This window comes from Camelina sativa, chromosome 12, assembly GCF_000633955.1.
Source record: "Camelina sativa cultivar DH55 chromosome 12, Cs, whole genome shotgun sequence".
NCBI classification, from domain to species: domain Eukaryota; kingdom Viridiplantae; phylum Streptophyta; class Magnoliopsida; order Brassicales; family Brassicaceae; genus Camelina; species Camelina sativa.
Genome location: NC_025696.1, coordinates 19,760,060 through 19,777,476, shown reverse-complemented (window position 1 = coordinate 19,777,476; position 17,417 = coordinate 19,760,060). Strand labels below are relative to the sequence as shown.

General features: G+C 34.4%; 1 protein-coding gene across 2 annotated transcripts; it reads right to left on the bottom strand.

The window, feature by feature from the left end:
* LOC104732250 (15-cis-phytoene desaturase, chloroplastic/chromoplastic) lies at positions 655-6,150 on the bottom strand. 2 transcript variants are annotated; one of them, XM_010451785.2, is made up of 15 exons: positions 5,972-6,150; positions 5,653-5,847; positions 5,440-5,572; positions 5,224-5,312; positions 4,736-4,793; positions 4,177-4,332; positions 3,658-3,806; positions 3,314-3,433; positions 2,354-2,567; positions 2,161-2,263; positions 2,021-2,068; positions 1,770-1,815; positions 1,375-1,562; positions 1,095-1,257; positions 655-919 (listed from the first exon to the last, which is right to left on the bottom strand). In XM_010451785.2, the coding sequence occupies exons 2-15, from the start codon at positions 5,815-5,817 to the stop codon at positions 845-847; spliced, it is 1,707 nt and encodes a 568-aa protein (XP_010450087.1). In that variant the 5' UTR covers positions 5,818-5,847; positions 5,972-6,150; the 3' UTR covers positions 655-844. The 2 variants fall into 2 exon arrangements, with proteins under 2 accessions (XP_010450087.1, XP_010450088.1); XM_010451786.2 differs by having other exon boundaries at positions 5,653-5,841.

The following is a 17,417-nucleotide window of genomic DNA, read 5'->3' as shown; positions in this document are numbered from 1 at the left end:
GAAGTAACCTTTATAATAGAACTTTTGTTTGTACTCAAAAGCAAGATGGATCCCAAAGATCGTGTTAAAAGCTAAAACAACACTTAGTATCATCAAATACAAGTATTATATTCTCTTACTTGAAGATTTTTTTTTTTTCCCCCTCTTACTTGAAGATTTATTGGATGGGTTAGCCGGTTCAAAATACTTTTTCTTAAGCTTCTGTTACACAGTTGACCATTTGACCTGACCCAATGCTCCATATACTTTTCTAAAGTTGTTGAACCATATACATTTGTAATTGTATTAAAAAAAAAAAATCATTCTGTTACACATTTGTAAATACATAACGAAATTATATTTTGATGTCTTGTTGTATATGAGTATGATGTATCACCTGCTATCTCCCACTACTCGAAGCCAAAAGCAATTTCAGTTCGCCGCTCACGTGACGTGCAAGAGATTCTTTTAGACTCTACCACCTAGCCTCAAATGCAATTTTGTGGTTGGAAAAAATTGTTTCCTATTTTTCTTTTCTTCTTAATGTTTAGATTGAGAACATGTTCTCTTTTTACCGGGGATCAATCATAGATCCACCTTTTGTAGAAAAAATGATACTATAACCCAAAAGACAAAATGATAATAAATCATTATATGATTACAAAAGGTCGACAGTAATTAGTACTTTTTAGAAATTATATTAGAAAAGATGACAGGAAAAGGAGAGATGTCAAATCTGTGAGTTGTTTTCATTTACTGGAGAGAGTAGGGTCATATCTGGACTGCAATGAGATTTATACACACAAAGTTACAAATAATTATAATAATAACGCTTACAAGCAAATTATCTTTAAGCTTTACTCTCTCATGATGATGATGATGATGATACTGTTGCCTCCGACAACTTTCTCGGTCCAGACGCAGCTAGTAGTTCGTAATCCTATACAATCAGTAACCCAACTTAAGCAAATCACTCTATGTAACGCGAACAGTTTAACATGATGGTACAAAACCGAGTCAACAGATCGGTTATTGGAGAAATGTTCCAACAACAAACATTAACCGGAAGCACTGGTTAACTAATATGCTTTTGAATAGCAAAGTTTTTGTTTTACCTGCACAATGGACTGTGAGCAGAATTTGCCTGAGAGAACAGCGCCTTCCATGGAAGCTAAGTACTTCTGTTTAGTGTAATCTCCAGCTAAGTAGAATCCTTGAATAGGTGATCTCTGTAGAGGACGACATGGTTCGCAGTTTGGGATGGTCTTATACACGGACCTGATGCATGCAACAAAAAAAGAAAGATGTTGTGTCCATCATCATAATGCCAAGTCTCTTGTGAAGCTAAATACATGGGAATTCCCCAATGTTGGGGTTTGATATAACTTCTCTAACCTTGGAGTTTTCACTACATGGTACTTCAAAATTTTAGCTTTGCTTTGGTCAGCTGAGATTTCATCCGGGAAGAGTTTCTCAAGTTCTTTCATGGTTGCATCTATGATATCAGAGTCGGTCCGTGATATCCATTCCTCTGCTGGTGCAAATACTAGCTCCAGCATCGACCGGTTAGGATCGTAATACTCCTACAGTTAATCAAGAAAGAAAATGCTTTGTCAACTCTAGGGGCATCTAGGCTGAATTAAATTTGAAATCAAGATATGCCAACAAAATTTATGACAAGATACTTGTGAGTGTTATACATGAGACGTACGAACGCACCAAGATTTTAATCTCTTATGATAGATATATACTAGAAGAACATGTTTAGAAAGACAAGAATGTGTTTTTACCTTACAAGTTAAGGACATGTCGGCATATACACTCAGAAGGTTACTTCTGCAAAAACACCAAAACAAAAATGTTAAAGACACAACAAATGTTTAACCAAGAACACGTCTTAACCGTTGCTGATTCAAGACTGCACATTTCTTATTCTTAATGAAAAGTCAAGTTTTAATGCAAAACTCTTTATCCAACACTATGTCCAGCTAAGTATTCTATAAGACTTGATGCCTCAAAACTGCTGAAATAAGAAATTCACCTGCTAAAGAGTAGGTGATCATATGTGTTCTTCAGTTTTCGATCAAACCTGTAATAACAGTTCATAGCACTTAAGATCCGCTTGTGATCTCACACCGAAATGCCAAGTAAAAGAAAAAGAGAGATATCGGTCTCACTAACCATATATGAACATTAATAACTGGCACTCCAACTAATTTATCCAATTTCTTGAAGTATGGTATTTCTTTCCAGGAATCTGGTAAAAGGAGCTTCAGGATATCAACTACAAAAAGAAAAAAGAAAACATAAACAGCATATTAATAAGCAGGATACCAGATGAAATGTAAACCCACAAGACAGCATGGTGTTAAACCTGGAGCGGCAAACACATACGCGTCTCCTTCAACAGCGCTTCCGTTAGTGAGTAAGAAATTTTTAACCGTGCCATCGTTATTGAGCTCAATTTTCTTTATCCTAGAATTAAGTTGCACTTCCCCACCTAGTGACCGAATATGTTCCACTACTGGCATACAAAGCCTTTCTGGAGGATTACCATCCAAGAACGCCATCTTGGAACCATGTTTTTCCTGTCAATGTAGTTTCTATTAGTTTGCATTTGCAGATTCTCAAAATCCAACCAACTGGTGCAGCTTATGACACACCATAGGTTTCAAATGATTGGGAAGTTAATCAACTAGTAAACCCAAGAAATAAGGTGGTCATCATATCGATTTCATTCAAAATAAAATGAAAGTGACTTTTTGTTAGCAAAACCACTCACTGGCAAGAAATTAAGGTACATCATGTTTTCCAGAGCAAAAAAAATAATCCTTCCTGCCACTATTGGCAGAAGAAACAATAGCAAGAACCTTGCAAGAACCTTAGGTAAAAAAATAACTCTAGTGTAGTTTGAATAGTAACTACGATTGCGAGTACACTAAAAGATTCACAANTAACTGGTGCAGCTTATGATACATAAAGAGAAACATTTGATGATTGGGATAAGGTACTACTAGTTAATCAACTGGTAAACCCAAGAAATAAGGTGGTCGTCAAATCGATTTCATCCAAAATAAAAAATGAAAGTGACTTTTTGTTAGCAAAACCACTCACTGGCAAGAAACTAAGGTACATCATGTTTTCCGGAGCAAATACTTAATCCTTCCTACCACTATGGGCAGAAGAAACAATAGCAAGAACCTTAGGAAGATTGGGTAAAAAAATAACTCTAGTGTAGTTTGAGTGGTAACTACGATTGCCAGTACGGTAAAAGATTCACAAAAAGACAGGCGAAAGGAAGAGCAAAAATAAATAAAGGGATGGAATGTCAAACCTGAAGAAATCGGTTCAAAGCAATCAAAATGCATTGCATTGACAGTTCATCAGGGTTTATAAAGTTTAGTGCCTTTGACATGGCAATAAACACCTCGTCGGTCACACGCTCAGGTACTCCCTGAACAAGTATACAATTTATAATAATCTGTTATCATCTGATGAGCAAAAGTACATGCAAGCAAATAAAACACAAACAACCACATGGACTGGAAATATTCAGAGCTAACCACAAGAAAGTTCAGAAATAAACATGATTCAGCAAGCTAACTACTCTATAAATTAAGTTCAGCAACACGCTTACAAAAATATCACAGGGAATGTGAACTCAAATAGCCTACTTGCCTGCTTTTGCATCCACTCTTTGACTGATAAACCATCTTGGGCTTCAACATAAGCCTGGCCACCGACCATGGCTGGCAAAAGTCCAATAGCAAACTTTATTTTCTCTGGCCATGTCAGCATTTCATTGTTCCTCAAAATAGCCCAAATACCTACAAAGTAAATCCAACATCAACAACTTGAATTATAAGAAACACATTACTTACACCATAGACGCATTCCATCTTGCCTGGACCAGCAACAGAACTTTGCAGCTTATATTTCCCATTCTAGTTCAAGGAAGCTCGATACTAGATTCCTTACTTTGGAAAAAAAATGACATTTCTTTGTGTTGTGACGTCTATGCAACATACTAACTAACCCCGCTGTCTGTATTACATTCAACTCAAGTTTCTGCATATTAATCCAATCTAATTAAACCAAATTCATGGTACCATTAACTAAAAATTCAAACTACATGAAGCAGTAATATTATATTAGCTGGTTAGCAGATTAAAATATGCTATAAGTTTATCCTCTCACCGTTCAAGGGTGCTGGTAGGACATCTGGGAAGTCAAATCTACTAAATTCGCCAGGTTTACTTGGCATAGCGAAAATCATGGAGTGTTCTTTCCACTGCAACCGATCATTAATCCCAAGTTCTCCAAATAAGTTCTGCACATTCGGATAAGCACCGACTTCCGGCAAGAATATGAAGATAGTCAAGACCAAAAGTAAAGTACTTCACTAAAGAATTGTGATATGTAACAGTGTAACAGATAAGTACTGTTTCGTATTTATTCTAAAATTGATGGTAGAGATGATATTTAAGAGGGATCTTTCTTGGTGATCTCAATGAGTACATTCTGAAGCAGGTACAAAATAGTAAGAGAAAAACTTTATGAAAACTTGTTACTATCAGAATGAATAAATGCCTATGATCTCACTGACATCAGCTTATTTTCTGTGTGTGTACCATCTCTTTGCTAGACAGAAATATCTATGCTGTTACGATATATCTTATGCAGGTATTGATTATCAGACCCTGAGTGAGCAACTTATACAGGGGGAGCAGCAAAGAGGATTTGGATGTGGACTTACAGAATATATGTAAACCGGTTTCATACCAGTCCCCATCTTCATCTTTCCATGCAGCTATCTGCAGGAACACAAATTTCACATCATTAATAGATGCTCTCAAAAATGAAAGGTAAACTTTCTAAACGGAACCAACAAGGACCTAACCCAACAACACTGTAACACAATATATAATCATAAGATACCTTACAGTAAACTACTCTATATTGTTTCATATTAAGCCTATGAATTGGAAGAGGTTGTGCGGTGTGTAGAACAAGACAGAAAACAAAGAACATAAAGACACAATTTAACAAAAAGACTTACGAAACAGACAAAGACAGACACATGTACACAATCGAGTACCTAAGAGCTCTAACACTCAAAACACTAGTTATATCTTGTAGTCTCAAAAACATAATTGGTACAGCCTTTGGAAACTAGCAAATCTTACAAGATGACGAATGTAAACAACCATGAGTTGTTCGATGATTAAGAACAATTCGAAGTACCTTTCCACCAAGAACATCTCTTGCTTCAAGCAACAGAGGTTCATGGCCTGCATCAGCTAGGTACTTTGCAGTAGACAATCCAGCCAATCCTGCAATTATTTGAGAGATAAAAGAGCTTCATCACATAAAGAATGCACAGCATAAAACTGACTTACTAAACAAATTTCATCAAATCTTAAACGGATCATTAAAGAAAAACTAAATATTGAAACATACCAGCACCAGCAATTACAACTTTTAAAGGCTTTGCAGGACGAGGAGCACTACGGAAAGATGCAGATAAACTTGCAGCTTCCAAGAAATTGGCTGTATTCTCAAGCTCAGGCCTTGGAATATCCACACAAACTACCTGTAAATTACCTTTCTTTAATCAAAATCACACTAGATAAAATTTCCAGAATTCCAAGTAAAAAAAAACAGACAAAACACCTGCAAAGGAGCAGCACTCCTCCTTCTTGTTCTTGTCTTAAGAGCATGAGAAGTCGGAACCCTAAAGCTGTGTCCCATCAATTCACAACCTCCAGAAGAAAGTGCCTCCAAAAACCCATTTTGATAAGGCAAATTCGCCGCAGAAACATTCCCAAACACAACCATCTTTTCTCCACCCTTAACTCACAACTGCTCCTATGAAGCCCAATAAGGAAAATTCAGACAAAAGTTTGTGTCTTTAACAACAAGAAGAACCCAAAAAAAGCGAACTTGACTGATTTAAAGGGCAATAGTAGTTCTCCAGTACCCCTTATCTTACCTAGCGAGTAGCGAGCAATATCAAAGTAGAGAAGCAGGGGAGACGCAAGGAAGAAGAAGAAGAAGGAAGCTAGTGGAAGGAAGTAGCTAGCCGATAACAAAATTAAGGCTTTAGAGTACCCATATGCTCTTCTTGGTTGGTCCGTTTCTAGACCACGACGCTCTCTCTCTCTTTTGCTTACCAAATATGTAAGATAGACAATTAACCACATAAATTCATTAATATATTGTTTTTATTTGTTAACACCATATTATTCTATTCCTTTATTGGTTAATCGACTCGAGAGACACTGCATCTGTCGTAATTATCATGATAATTAACAATTTAGTAAACCAAAATATAGACAAACAACCTAAAAAAAATAGTGTCTTTTAAGATCCATTGAAGATGAACTATTTCAAGTTGCCAATACAATTTAGATAGGGAAAAAAGCTTATAAATACCTCATCTATTTTTTATTTGGAAGTTTAATACCTCGTCTTTTTTGGTTGGAAGAAAAATACCTCATTTAATTAAAATCTGTGATTTAATACTCAAACTAATAAATTTTGTTAGTTTCATACTTACGATTTTTTGACAAAAATAAAATTCTGTTTTTACCCTTAGTATATCAATTAATAATTAATTTTAAATGACATGGTATTAATTTATAATTTTATTTGAATTAAAATTAATAAAAAGAAATATTAAATAAACTTAATTTTAATTCAAATAAGCCTATAAATTAAGAAAAATTCTTGGGTTTACAAAAGAGTGATTAGGGTTTAGATTTTACAATTAAACAAAATTATATGTCGGTTTGGGTTTACAAAACAGTGGTTAGGATTTAGATTTTATAATTAAACAAAATTATATGTCGGTTTGGGTATACAAAGAGTGGTTTAGGGTTTAGATTTTACAATCAAACAAATTTATATGTCGGTTTGGATTTATAAAAGAGTGGTTAGGGTTTAGATTTTAAAATTAAAAAAATTATATGTCGGTTTGGGTTTATAAAAGAGTGGTTAGGGTTTAGATTTTACAATTAAACAAAATTGTATTTCAATCTGGGTTTATAAAAAATGATTAGGGTTTAAATTACATAATTAAACAAAATTATATGTCGGTTTGGATTTATAAAAAAATAATTTAGATTTACATATAATAATTAAAAACTATAATATAATGTTTAGAATTAATAACTTTAAAATTGAATGATATACAGATTTTGTTTCTTTAATTAATAATTTGTTTCCTTAATTAAGTGGAGGTGAATCCAAGAATTGTCCATAAATTAATACTATGTCATTTAAAATTAATTATTAATTGATATACTAAGGGTAAAAACGGAATTTTATTTTTGTCAAAAAATCGTAAGTATGAAACTAACAAAATTTATTAGTTTAAGTATTAAATCACACGTTTTAATTAAATGAGGTATTTTTTTTCCAACCAAAAAAGACGAGGTATTAAACTTCCAAATAAAAAATAGATAAGATATTTTTAAGCTTTTTCCCCAATTTAGATATATGGTTAACGATGAGAGACAAGATGTAACAAAATTTTGGATCTTCCAAAAAAGCAAAGGAAGTTCTATAAACAAATTTTTGGTTTTTGTCTTATAAATTGTAGTACAAAATTAATGGTTGGTTGGCAAAATATACATTGGTAGGTAGTAATAAGTAAAGCTGTCATCATTCAATGAGTGGCATTGACATTGCCAACAAATGTAATGACTTGTTTCAAACTTCCTAAAACTATTACTACAAAGTGCAAACTTATTAGTGCAATGGCAACGTTTCCATGTCAAATTGATATGAATTTCTCTATGATCTTATTCAAAGGTCAATACATCTATTTTTATGCTTCTCAACTTCTTCTAATCTCTGAAATATATGAAACATATCTCAATTTTACAAAAATTATCATATGTTCTTATGTAGAATATTTCAAGACTCCCCTTCAGAGTGCAACATGAATGTTTCGAATGTTTATTTTTCCAAAAAGATATCGTAATTGTGGACATGTGGTTTTGTCAAAATGTCAGCTACTAGTCTTTATGTAATTAGGTACAATATCGACATCTTGAACAAAATGACACCAATTTCAACATGATTTGTTCGTTAATGAAACACATGATTTCGGGCAATGTGTAATACTCTCAATAACTACTTTTTTTTAAATAAATACATATATGTAATAATTCAGAACTTTTCTAATTGTCTGAAATGTATCAAAATAATAAACTTTAGCCTGAATGTACTCTATAATGTCAAATTGGATTAAACCCTTTTGGGTTTATAAAAGAGTGATTAGGGTTTAGATTTTACAATTAAACAAAATTATATGTCGGTTTGGGTTTACAAAACAGTGGTTAGGATTTAGATTTTATAATTAAACAAAATTATATGTCGGTTTGGGTATACAAAAAGTGGTTTAGGGTTTATATTTTACAATCAAACAAATTTATATGTCGGTTTGGATTTATAAAAGAGTGGTTAGGGTTTAGATTTTAAAATTAAAAAAATTATATGTCGGTTTGGGTTTATAAAAGAGTGGTTAGGGTTTAGATTTTACAATTAAACAAAATTGTATTTCAATCTGGGTTTATAAAAAATGATTAGGGTTTAAATTACATAATTAAACAAAATTATATGTCGGTTTGGATTTATAAAAAAATAATTTAGATTTATTTTGAGAAAATAATTAATTATATGTCTAATTATTATTATTATAATTAATTTTGAAAAAGAAATTTTTTTAGGTGGTATTTCTAGATTTTGCCATTTTCTAAAAATAACTACATTAGGATCTGTGCTAGAGCATGAGTTGAAATTTCTTTTATTTATATTATAATTTTAAAATAAAATACATTCAGGCTAAAGTCTATAATGTCAAATTGGCTAAATAATAAACTTTAGCCTGAATGTACATATTATTATTAGCCTGAATTATAATTATAATAATAATAATTAGACATATAATTTTTTTATCCAAAAAAAATTTCTTTCTCAAAATTAATTATAATAATAATAATTAGACATATAATTAGACATATAATAATTAATTAGACAATGTGTAATCGTCATCTGGTAATCGTCATCTGGTAGTAAAGAGAGAGAGAGAATAAAAAACTTAATTATTATTATTATAATTAATTTTGAGAAAGAAATTTTTTTAGGTGGTATTTCTAGATTTTGCCATTTTCTAAAAATAACTACATTAGGATCTGTGCTAGAGCATGAGTTGAAATTTCTTTTATTTATATTATAATTTTAAAATAAAATATAATTTATATGATTTTTTTAAAAGTTCTTTTTGGATAAAATATTATGCAATAAAATCATATGCTAAATATGATGGTTTGAAAAAATACCTATTTTGTAAGTTTTATATTGTTAATTTTGTAATTTTATGTATGAGAAATAGTTATCTTTGTTGTTTGTTTTTATTTTAATTTTTGAACATGTTTAGTAAAAGTGTTTTAATATGAGAGTTTGTTAAAAATGCCTTTTTTGGCATATCCCTTTTCAAAAATGCCACTTTTTTTGAACATTTTCATTTTTGCCCTCTTTTACACAATTACCCTATGTTAAATTAATTTTTAGAATTTGTTTTTTAGGTTTGGGTTCCCAATTTACATTTAGGGTATAATTTTTAAGGGATATGATTTAGTATTTAGGGTTTAAGGTTTATAATTTTGTCATTTTATATATTAAAAAGAAGTATTTTTGAAAATGGACACCATCAAAGGGTATTTTTGAAAAATGACATAGAAATGAATATTTTTGCAAACTCCCCTTTTAATACGACCCGTGCTGTTAGATATTGTAAGATATGATTGTATCAAATCATATCTCTTACCTTGGGAATTAAGGAGAAATCTTAGTCACTTAATATGTGATTTGATTAAATATATTTAGGAAAATTTACATATATCATTTAAGGATACATCTTTGTGTATATATAGAGTCTAATGGCCATGATAATAAATAAGAAAACATTTTCCAAATTATGTTTTCCTAACATGGTATCAGCGCGGGTCGATCCTTATGGATCGACTATGATGACTATCAAAGACGAAGATGGTGATGAAGATGATGACAACGAAGACTGATATATCATGGTTTTTAGGTGTTTTTAGCCATGATATAAGTCTTAATTATAGAGTCTTCTTGGTATTTTTAGAGTATTTTGAGTCTTTATAGGATTTAACATGGATGGGAGCTTAATGGAGCTAAATATGAAGATTTGGAGCTTAATCAAGCATTGAGGCTGAGCTACGAAGCTGGGAGACGAAATCTAGAGAGTGCATCGATCGACACACTGATAGCATCGGTCGATGCACAGCCAAAGTCAAAATCGGAAGTTTTCCTCACAAGTTTAGAAGATTTACAAAGCTGCCCTAAAGTTTTCCATATTTGCATCATTAGTCCCTGGCCGTGTTTTAGAAATATAAATAGGATTTTTAGGTCATTGTTTAGACCTAAGCTTTATTTTTCCCTGCAACTTTTGAGAGCAAAACCCTGAGAGATTTTTAGAGAGTTTTTGGAGAGAAGAATCAAGACTCCTTCAGAGAAGATTCAAAACTCCTTTATTTCTTCCTTTAATCTCTTAATGCAATTTATTCAGAAGATGTTTTGTGTTTCATTGATTATGTCTGAGTAGATCTGCTTGTTAGGTTTAGGGTTTCTCATTAGGGATTTCATGGATTATTGGATCTGTTAATTTAGGATTCGTTATCTTTCTTGTTCTTCATCATAGGTTGTTCTTAATGCTAGATCTTTGATTAGTCATCTGGATTTAGATCTTAGGATTATTAATTGATATGAGAATATAATTGATTTTCCTGATAAAACCTTTGGTGAGCAAAATTATTTCTTGCAAAGAGATTTGATTTAATAATTTTGTGAACAATCTAAACTTGTTTTTAAAGCTGATTTATTACCTAGAATTTTGCAAAGAGATTTGGATTTTCTGGTTTTAAATTTAGATAATATTTGCAGTGAGAACTGATTTATTTTATAATTGTGTTTAGAGTTCAAGAACGGTGCTTAATTGTTGAATCCTGCTTATTTAATTAATTGATCTGATTTTCCATGATTTCCTAAGAATTTCCCTAAGCCTAGCGTTTATTCCTATTGATTTACAACTCCTTTATTTTCTGTTTTTGCATTGCTATTTAAATTTAATATTTTGATTTAGCATAATTAAAAGAGTAATAAGTCTATTGTGTGAATCTAGAGTTCTTGTGGATTCGATCCCTAAGTACTACAATTGATCTCTTAATTTGAGAGAGTAGCTCAGGGTTAAATTTGAGCATATCAAATTTTGGCGCCGTTGCCGGGGACTCTTTTGATTCACCATTAGATTAAAGTCTTTGATTTTGTCTAAATTTTTCTTTTTCTGTTTTACTCACACGCTTTTGTTTCTTTTCTCTTGTGTGTTTCAGGTACATGCCTAAGCCTAGCACCAGGAAAAATCCTACTGGTCCGGTTGTTAAGCTTACAAACCAAGAGTTAGGACAACTAGAGCGTGAAAACACAAAAGCAGCCAAATCAGCGAAGATGGCCAATATAATCATATTGAGACCTGATGAGGCTGGGGTTTTGAAGGATCAAGAGGGTAATGTGTACAACGAGCAAGGCCAGAAACTTGATGCTGAAGGACGGGTTATTCAGGAAGAACTCATCGTGGCCGATGGGAATGCAGATGGTGTCGATCGACGCAATGATGGCCTCGATCGACGCAACCAGGAAGGCATCGATCGACACAATGCTGGTGTCGATCGACACAATGCCCGAGCCGATGCGGAGAATGTTCAGAGGCGACGGGATAACAATGGAGAACTTGTCAAGACTCTTGCGGACTTCAACAGACCATACTTGTTCTATGAGAACCGCTCCGCAATTGTCCCTCCTCCATTCCCAAGGAATGATTTTGAGCTGAAGCCTGCCTACTTCGCTCTTGTTGGACAAAGGCCATTCCAAAACCTGCCACATGAGAAGCCTCTAGACCACATTCAATACTTTGAGAATATNATCTGATGAGCTGAGGATCAAGCTTCCCACCTTTAGACAAGGACCTACTGAATCTTACAAAGCTGCTTGGGTGAGGTTCAAAGCATATCAGAGAGATTGTCTGCATCATGGGTTTTCAGAGGTACAGCTGATTAGTATCTTCTTTAGCGGGATTGACTGGAGATATCAGATGGCTTTGGATGCTGCTAGTGATGGGAACTTCAAGACAAGGTACGCAGATGATGCTGAAAAGTTGATAGAAAGGCTAGCATCAAGCAATAGCACTAAGAATGCAGACCTAGAGCGGAAAAGGGCACATGAAGACAATGGTTCAAATCAGTTTGCTGCGGTGAATGCTAAGTTGGATACAGTGCACAATCTTCTTGTGGGAAAGAAGTCTGTCCATTTTGCTGAAGATGTTGAGACTTTTGAGCCAAAGCCAGAGATTACAGAAGATGTCAACTATGTGTATGGAGCTGGGTATCAAAATCAGAGATTTGGTCAGAAGAATTCCTTCATAGGAAACCCAAACAAAAACTTCACTAGGAACTATGGATCTTCTTCTTACCAACCCCTCCCTCCACCCAGTTCAGAGAGCAAGATGAAATCAATGATTGGACAGATTTTGGAAGGTCAACAGAAGTTAACAGTAGACTTCAATGGGAAGATTGATTCTGTATACACTGAGCTGACTGGGAAGTTTGATGCATTAAATACTCATGTCAAGAAGCTAGAAAGTCAAGTGATTCAGACTGCTGGGTCTGTTAAAAGACAAGAGGAACTTCTTTCTAGAAGAACAGAGATGGATCCAAGGCATGCTTGCAATGCGATTTTGGTGAAGGAAGGAGACGAAGATCCGTCAGTTGATTCAGCATTGACCGATGCAGCTGCTAAGCATCGATCGATGCAATCATCATCAAGCGTCGATCGATGCTCCATCAGTATCGATCGACACCCCCATCAGACTGCTACGGTTTCTGTTTCAGTTCCACCAAGTGATTCAGACAAAGCCTACAAGCGTAAGGTTCCTTTTCCTAAGCCTAGGAGGTCTAAGCAGGAGCTTGAGGAAGCTAGATGCAAAGCTATGATGGATAAGGTGATGATAGAAATGCCTTTGATTGATGCAGTCAAGTTTTCTCCTGGTATTAAGAGATATGTGAAGAGGATGGTCACCAATGGTTTGAGTCCTGAGGAAGGAGCACTGCTTACAAAGGATGTCAGCTCAATTCTGTTGAAGCAGCTCCCACAGAGGAAGAAGGATAAGAAGCAGGAGGTGGTTGTCTCTAAGGAAGTAAATGCAGTGATTCAGAGTAGGATTGCAGAGAAATTACCAGATCCTGGAAGTTTTGTGTTAGATTGCTCTATCTCCACAGGAAGCTTTCCTCATTCTCTGTGTGATCTTGGCTCTAGTATCAACTTGATGCCACATTCTGTTGCTGTAAGACTTGGGATGATGGATTTCAAGCCGACTAAGATATCTCTTATCTTAGCTGATCGATCTAGAAGGATTCCTGAAGGTGTCTTAGAAGATGTTCCGATTAAGATTGGAGAATGCATGATTCCCACTGACTTTGTGGTGTTGAAGTATGAAAGAGAGCCTAGTGATCCTCTCATCTTAGGACGCTCTTTCTTGGCTACAGCTGGTGCAATCATAGATGTGAAGAAGGGACACATAGCTCTGAATGTAGAAGATTTGGTCATGAACTTTGAGATGGACAAGCTAAGAAGGGTTCCCACTATTGATGGTCAGACATTTTCTGTGGAGATTGCTTCTGATGACAATCTGATCATAGAGCTTCATGAAGACATTACTGCTGGGTATGTCAAGGAGTTGGAGATTATTGAGAAAGTGAGCAAGCAAGCTGCTAAGCTTGAAGATTGGAGTGGAAATCATCTAATCAGTACTAGAGATCGTGATGAGGTTCTGATGCATGACAAGTCGCTGGTAGATGATGTTTTTTGTGATGGAAACACGGATTGCTGAGGAAAGTTGCAGAATCGTTGAAGAAACACGAGTTGCAGGCACTGTATCGATCGATGCAGCTGTTGCATCGATCGACACTCCTTCCAGAGTCAGTTCGGACTTGTCCAAAACCGAAGATTCTCGAGTTGGATCTTTAGCTGCAAGTCCTAGACTAGTTGTAAAGCTGAAATCTCACCATTCCACAGTCCAGAACCCACATGTAAGGCCAAGGTATGCATCTCCTTCTCCCAAACCTTCTCCTATCATCAATAAGAATTTGATCGGTACAAAAACTGTTGTGCAGTTAACCAAGCCACGAGATTATCGTAGAGCGCTTGTTTCTTCTGTTGATGATTCTGCAGGACATAAAAGAAAGCCAACCATACCCTAGTCCCGCCCTGGTCCTGTTCCTCACATCCTTGGCAGATCTCATGCGCAAACTGCCTATACACCCCCTTGGATGAAGAGGACATTCTCTCGGAAGCATTCACTGCCATGTTCCGATCCACCGGATGCCTGAGATCCGACACAGTCAAGCTAATGACTGAAAACAAGCGCTTAGTGGGAGGCAACCCACTGGTCGGTTTTTCTTTTTCATTTTTCTTTTGATTTTCATTTATTTTTATTTTATTCGTCAATCTCTTACTTGATAGCACTGGGGACAGTGTTGTTTAAGTCTGGGGGAGGCAGTTACTAACTACGTTTTTGTTTTTGAGAGTCAGAAAAAAAAAATTTTGGTATTATTGAGTCAAACTTTTGTTGGGAACTATGACTTTTCTTTTTAGTGTACTGTCTTGGTTGATTAATGCTGCAGATTGAATCCACAAATCCAACTAATGAAAAATTCAATGGCTGACCAGTGAACCAGAAACATCCAAATTTCCAACAGAATCCATAAAAGCTTGAGGTAATTTCTGTACTTTTCTTTTTACCTCATCAAGGAGATTGATTTTCATAGAGCTTGACTCCTTGTTCATACCTGACAAGTAAGACTTCAGAAAGAAAATGGTACTCCTCTTCCTTATTCATGTTAAAAAAAAAATCCTAAGAGCTTTGTTAAAAAAAAAAAGAATAAAAGATGAGATGATTTTGATCAGTTTAGAGAGGTAGGTAAATTACCTGTGACCTCATTATTCTACTCTTGAGTCAAATGATCATACAAAGCTTGGAAGCGAGGGGTTGGTAAATTACCGATGACCCCATTATTCGCTTACAATTTTGAGGAAAAAAAAAAGAGAAAACAAAGCAAAGCTCTAAGGAAGAATAAATAGAATAAGTCTGGGGGAGAGAAAGAGTACCACATGTGGTAAAAATATGTCTTGCTTGTTATGGTATTGTACGGGAATGAGTCTAGAAGGTTCTTGATATTGATCAAATTGATGAGACTCACCAATGAAAGCTTAATGGAGGAAGTAGTGGAATTTGGTTTGAATTTGGGAAGCTATGAAAGTCAACGGAGAAGTACATGGTGGTTCGATTTGGATTTATCTGCTAAGCATATGGATTAAGGTTTGGATGATCATGGCATTACTTTAAAAAGAAAATGAGTTCCTGCGTTTTCAAACCTCTTTCACATATATAAGTTTATGTTTTGCTTAAGGACAAGCAAAGGCTAAGTCTGGGGGAGTTGATATATCATGGTTTTTAGGTGTTTTTAGCCATGATATAAGTCTTAATTATAGAGTCTTTTTGGTATTTTTAGAATCTTTTTGAGTCTTTATAGGATTTAGCATGGATGGGAGCTTAATGGAGCTAAATAGGAGGATTTGGAGCATAATCAAGCATTGAGGCAGTTGGGAGACGAATTTAGATGATGCATCGATCGATGCATTGATAGTGTCGATCGATGCAGAGACAAAAGAAGAAATTGGAAGTTTTCCCACAAGTTTTGAAGATTTACAAAGTTGCCCCAAAGTCTTCCATATTTGCATCATTGGTCCCTGGCCGTGTTTAGGAATATAAATAGGATTTTTATGGTCATTGTTTAGACCTAAGCTTTATTTTTCCCTGCAACTTTTGAGAGCAAAACCCTGAGAGATTTTTAGAGAGCTTTTGGAGAGAAGAATCAAGACTCCTTCAGAGAAGATTCAGAACTCCTTTATTTCTTCCTTTAATCTCTTAATGCAATTTATTCAGAAGATGTTTTGTGTTTCATTGATTATGTCTGAGTAGATCTGCTTGTTAGGTTTAGGGTTTCTGATTAGGGATTTCATGGATTATTAGATCTGTTAATTTAGGATTCATTATCTTTCTTGTTCTTCATCATAGGTTGTTCTTAATGCTAGATCTTTGATTAGTCATCTGGATTTAGATCTTAGGATTATTAATTGATATGAGAATATAATTGATTTTCCTGACAAAACCTTTGGTAAGCAAAATTACTTCTTGCAAAGAGATTTGATTTAGTAATTTTGTGAACTTATCTAAACCTGATTTTATTGCTGGTTTTTAACTTGAATTTTGCAAAGAGATTTGGATTTTCTGGTTTTAAAACTTAGATAATATTTGCAGGGAGAACTGATTTATTTTTTAATTGTTTTTAGAGTTCAAGAACGGTGCTTAATTGTTGAATCCTGCTTGTTTAATTAATTGATCTGATTTTCCATGATTTCCTGAGAATTTCCCTAGGCCTAGCGTTTTTAATACCTGAATTTACAACTCTTTTATTTTCTATTTAATCTTGCAATTTAATTACAATATTTCTGTTTAGCATAATTAAAGGATTATTAAGTCTATTGTGTGAATCTAGAGTTCTTGTGGATTTGATCCCTAAGTACTACAATTGATCTCTTAATTTGAGAGAGTAGCTCTAGGGTTAAATTTGAGCATATCAAAGACAATGGCATCGGCGTAATGCCACGACGGAGAACTCATGAGCCACTATATATCACTCAAGTTCAATCCAATGGTGCCCCAGATCTGATGATGAAAAAATGACAATGGAGTCCAAGAAGATGGACATGAAGAAGGTATCGACGAACTCGACAAACAAGAACACGACTTGAAGGAATCCTTGTGTCACACACAACTCTTGTGATGTGACATCGACAAACCAGATTACAACAAGAAAAAGCGAAACCGAGATGACTCAACGGTGGAGTATAATACCGTGATAAATACCGAAACCGAGATGTGAAGATGAAGACATGATCAAGATCAAGTTGGGCATTTGCAAGCGACATGCTCCAACTTAAGGGAGGGTGTTAAGATATTGTAAGATATGATTGTATCAAATCACTAGATATTCACCCGCGGTACACCGCGGGACTATATTTAGAAATAAAAAACAGTTTATATTATAGATTAATTATATACATAACTAAAAAATTTTACTTTTTAAATGTATAACCTTACAAATATATATCTATTAGGTAGTGTAAAAATTGTTTTGTTTGAAGTTTATTGTTTTTTACTATAGGAACTATATCATATAATTCATTAAGTAGTGATTTCTTGAAGAAAAAGACTGTTTGTTTCCTTTTAT

Excerpts from the sequence above, each read along its gene's own strand:
- LOC104732250 (XM_010451785.2), bottom strand. The coding sequence starts at position 5,817 with ATGGTTGTGTTTGGGAATGTTTCTGCGGCGAATTTGCCTTATCAAAAT. Across the intron at positions 3,434-3,657 it reads AAGAGTGGATGCAAAAGCAG|GGAGTACCTGAGCGTGTGAC; the intron begins GCAAGTAGGCTA and ends ATACTTGTTCAG. Across the intron at positions 1,563-1,769 it reads ACATGTCCTTAACTTGTAAG|GAGTATTACGATCCTAACCG; the intron begins GTAAAAACACAT and ends GATTAACTGTAG.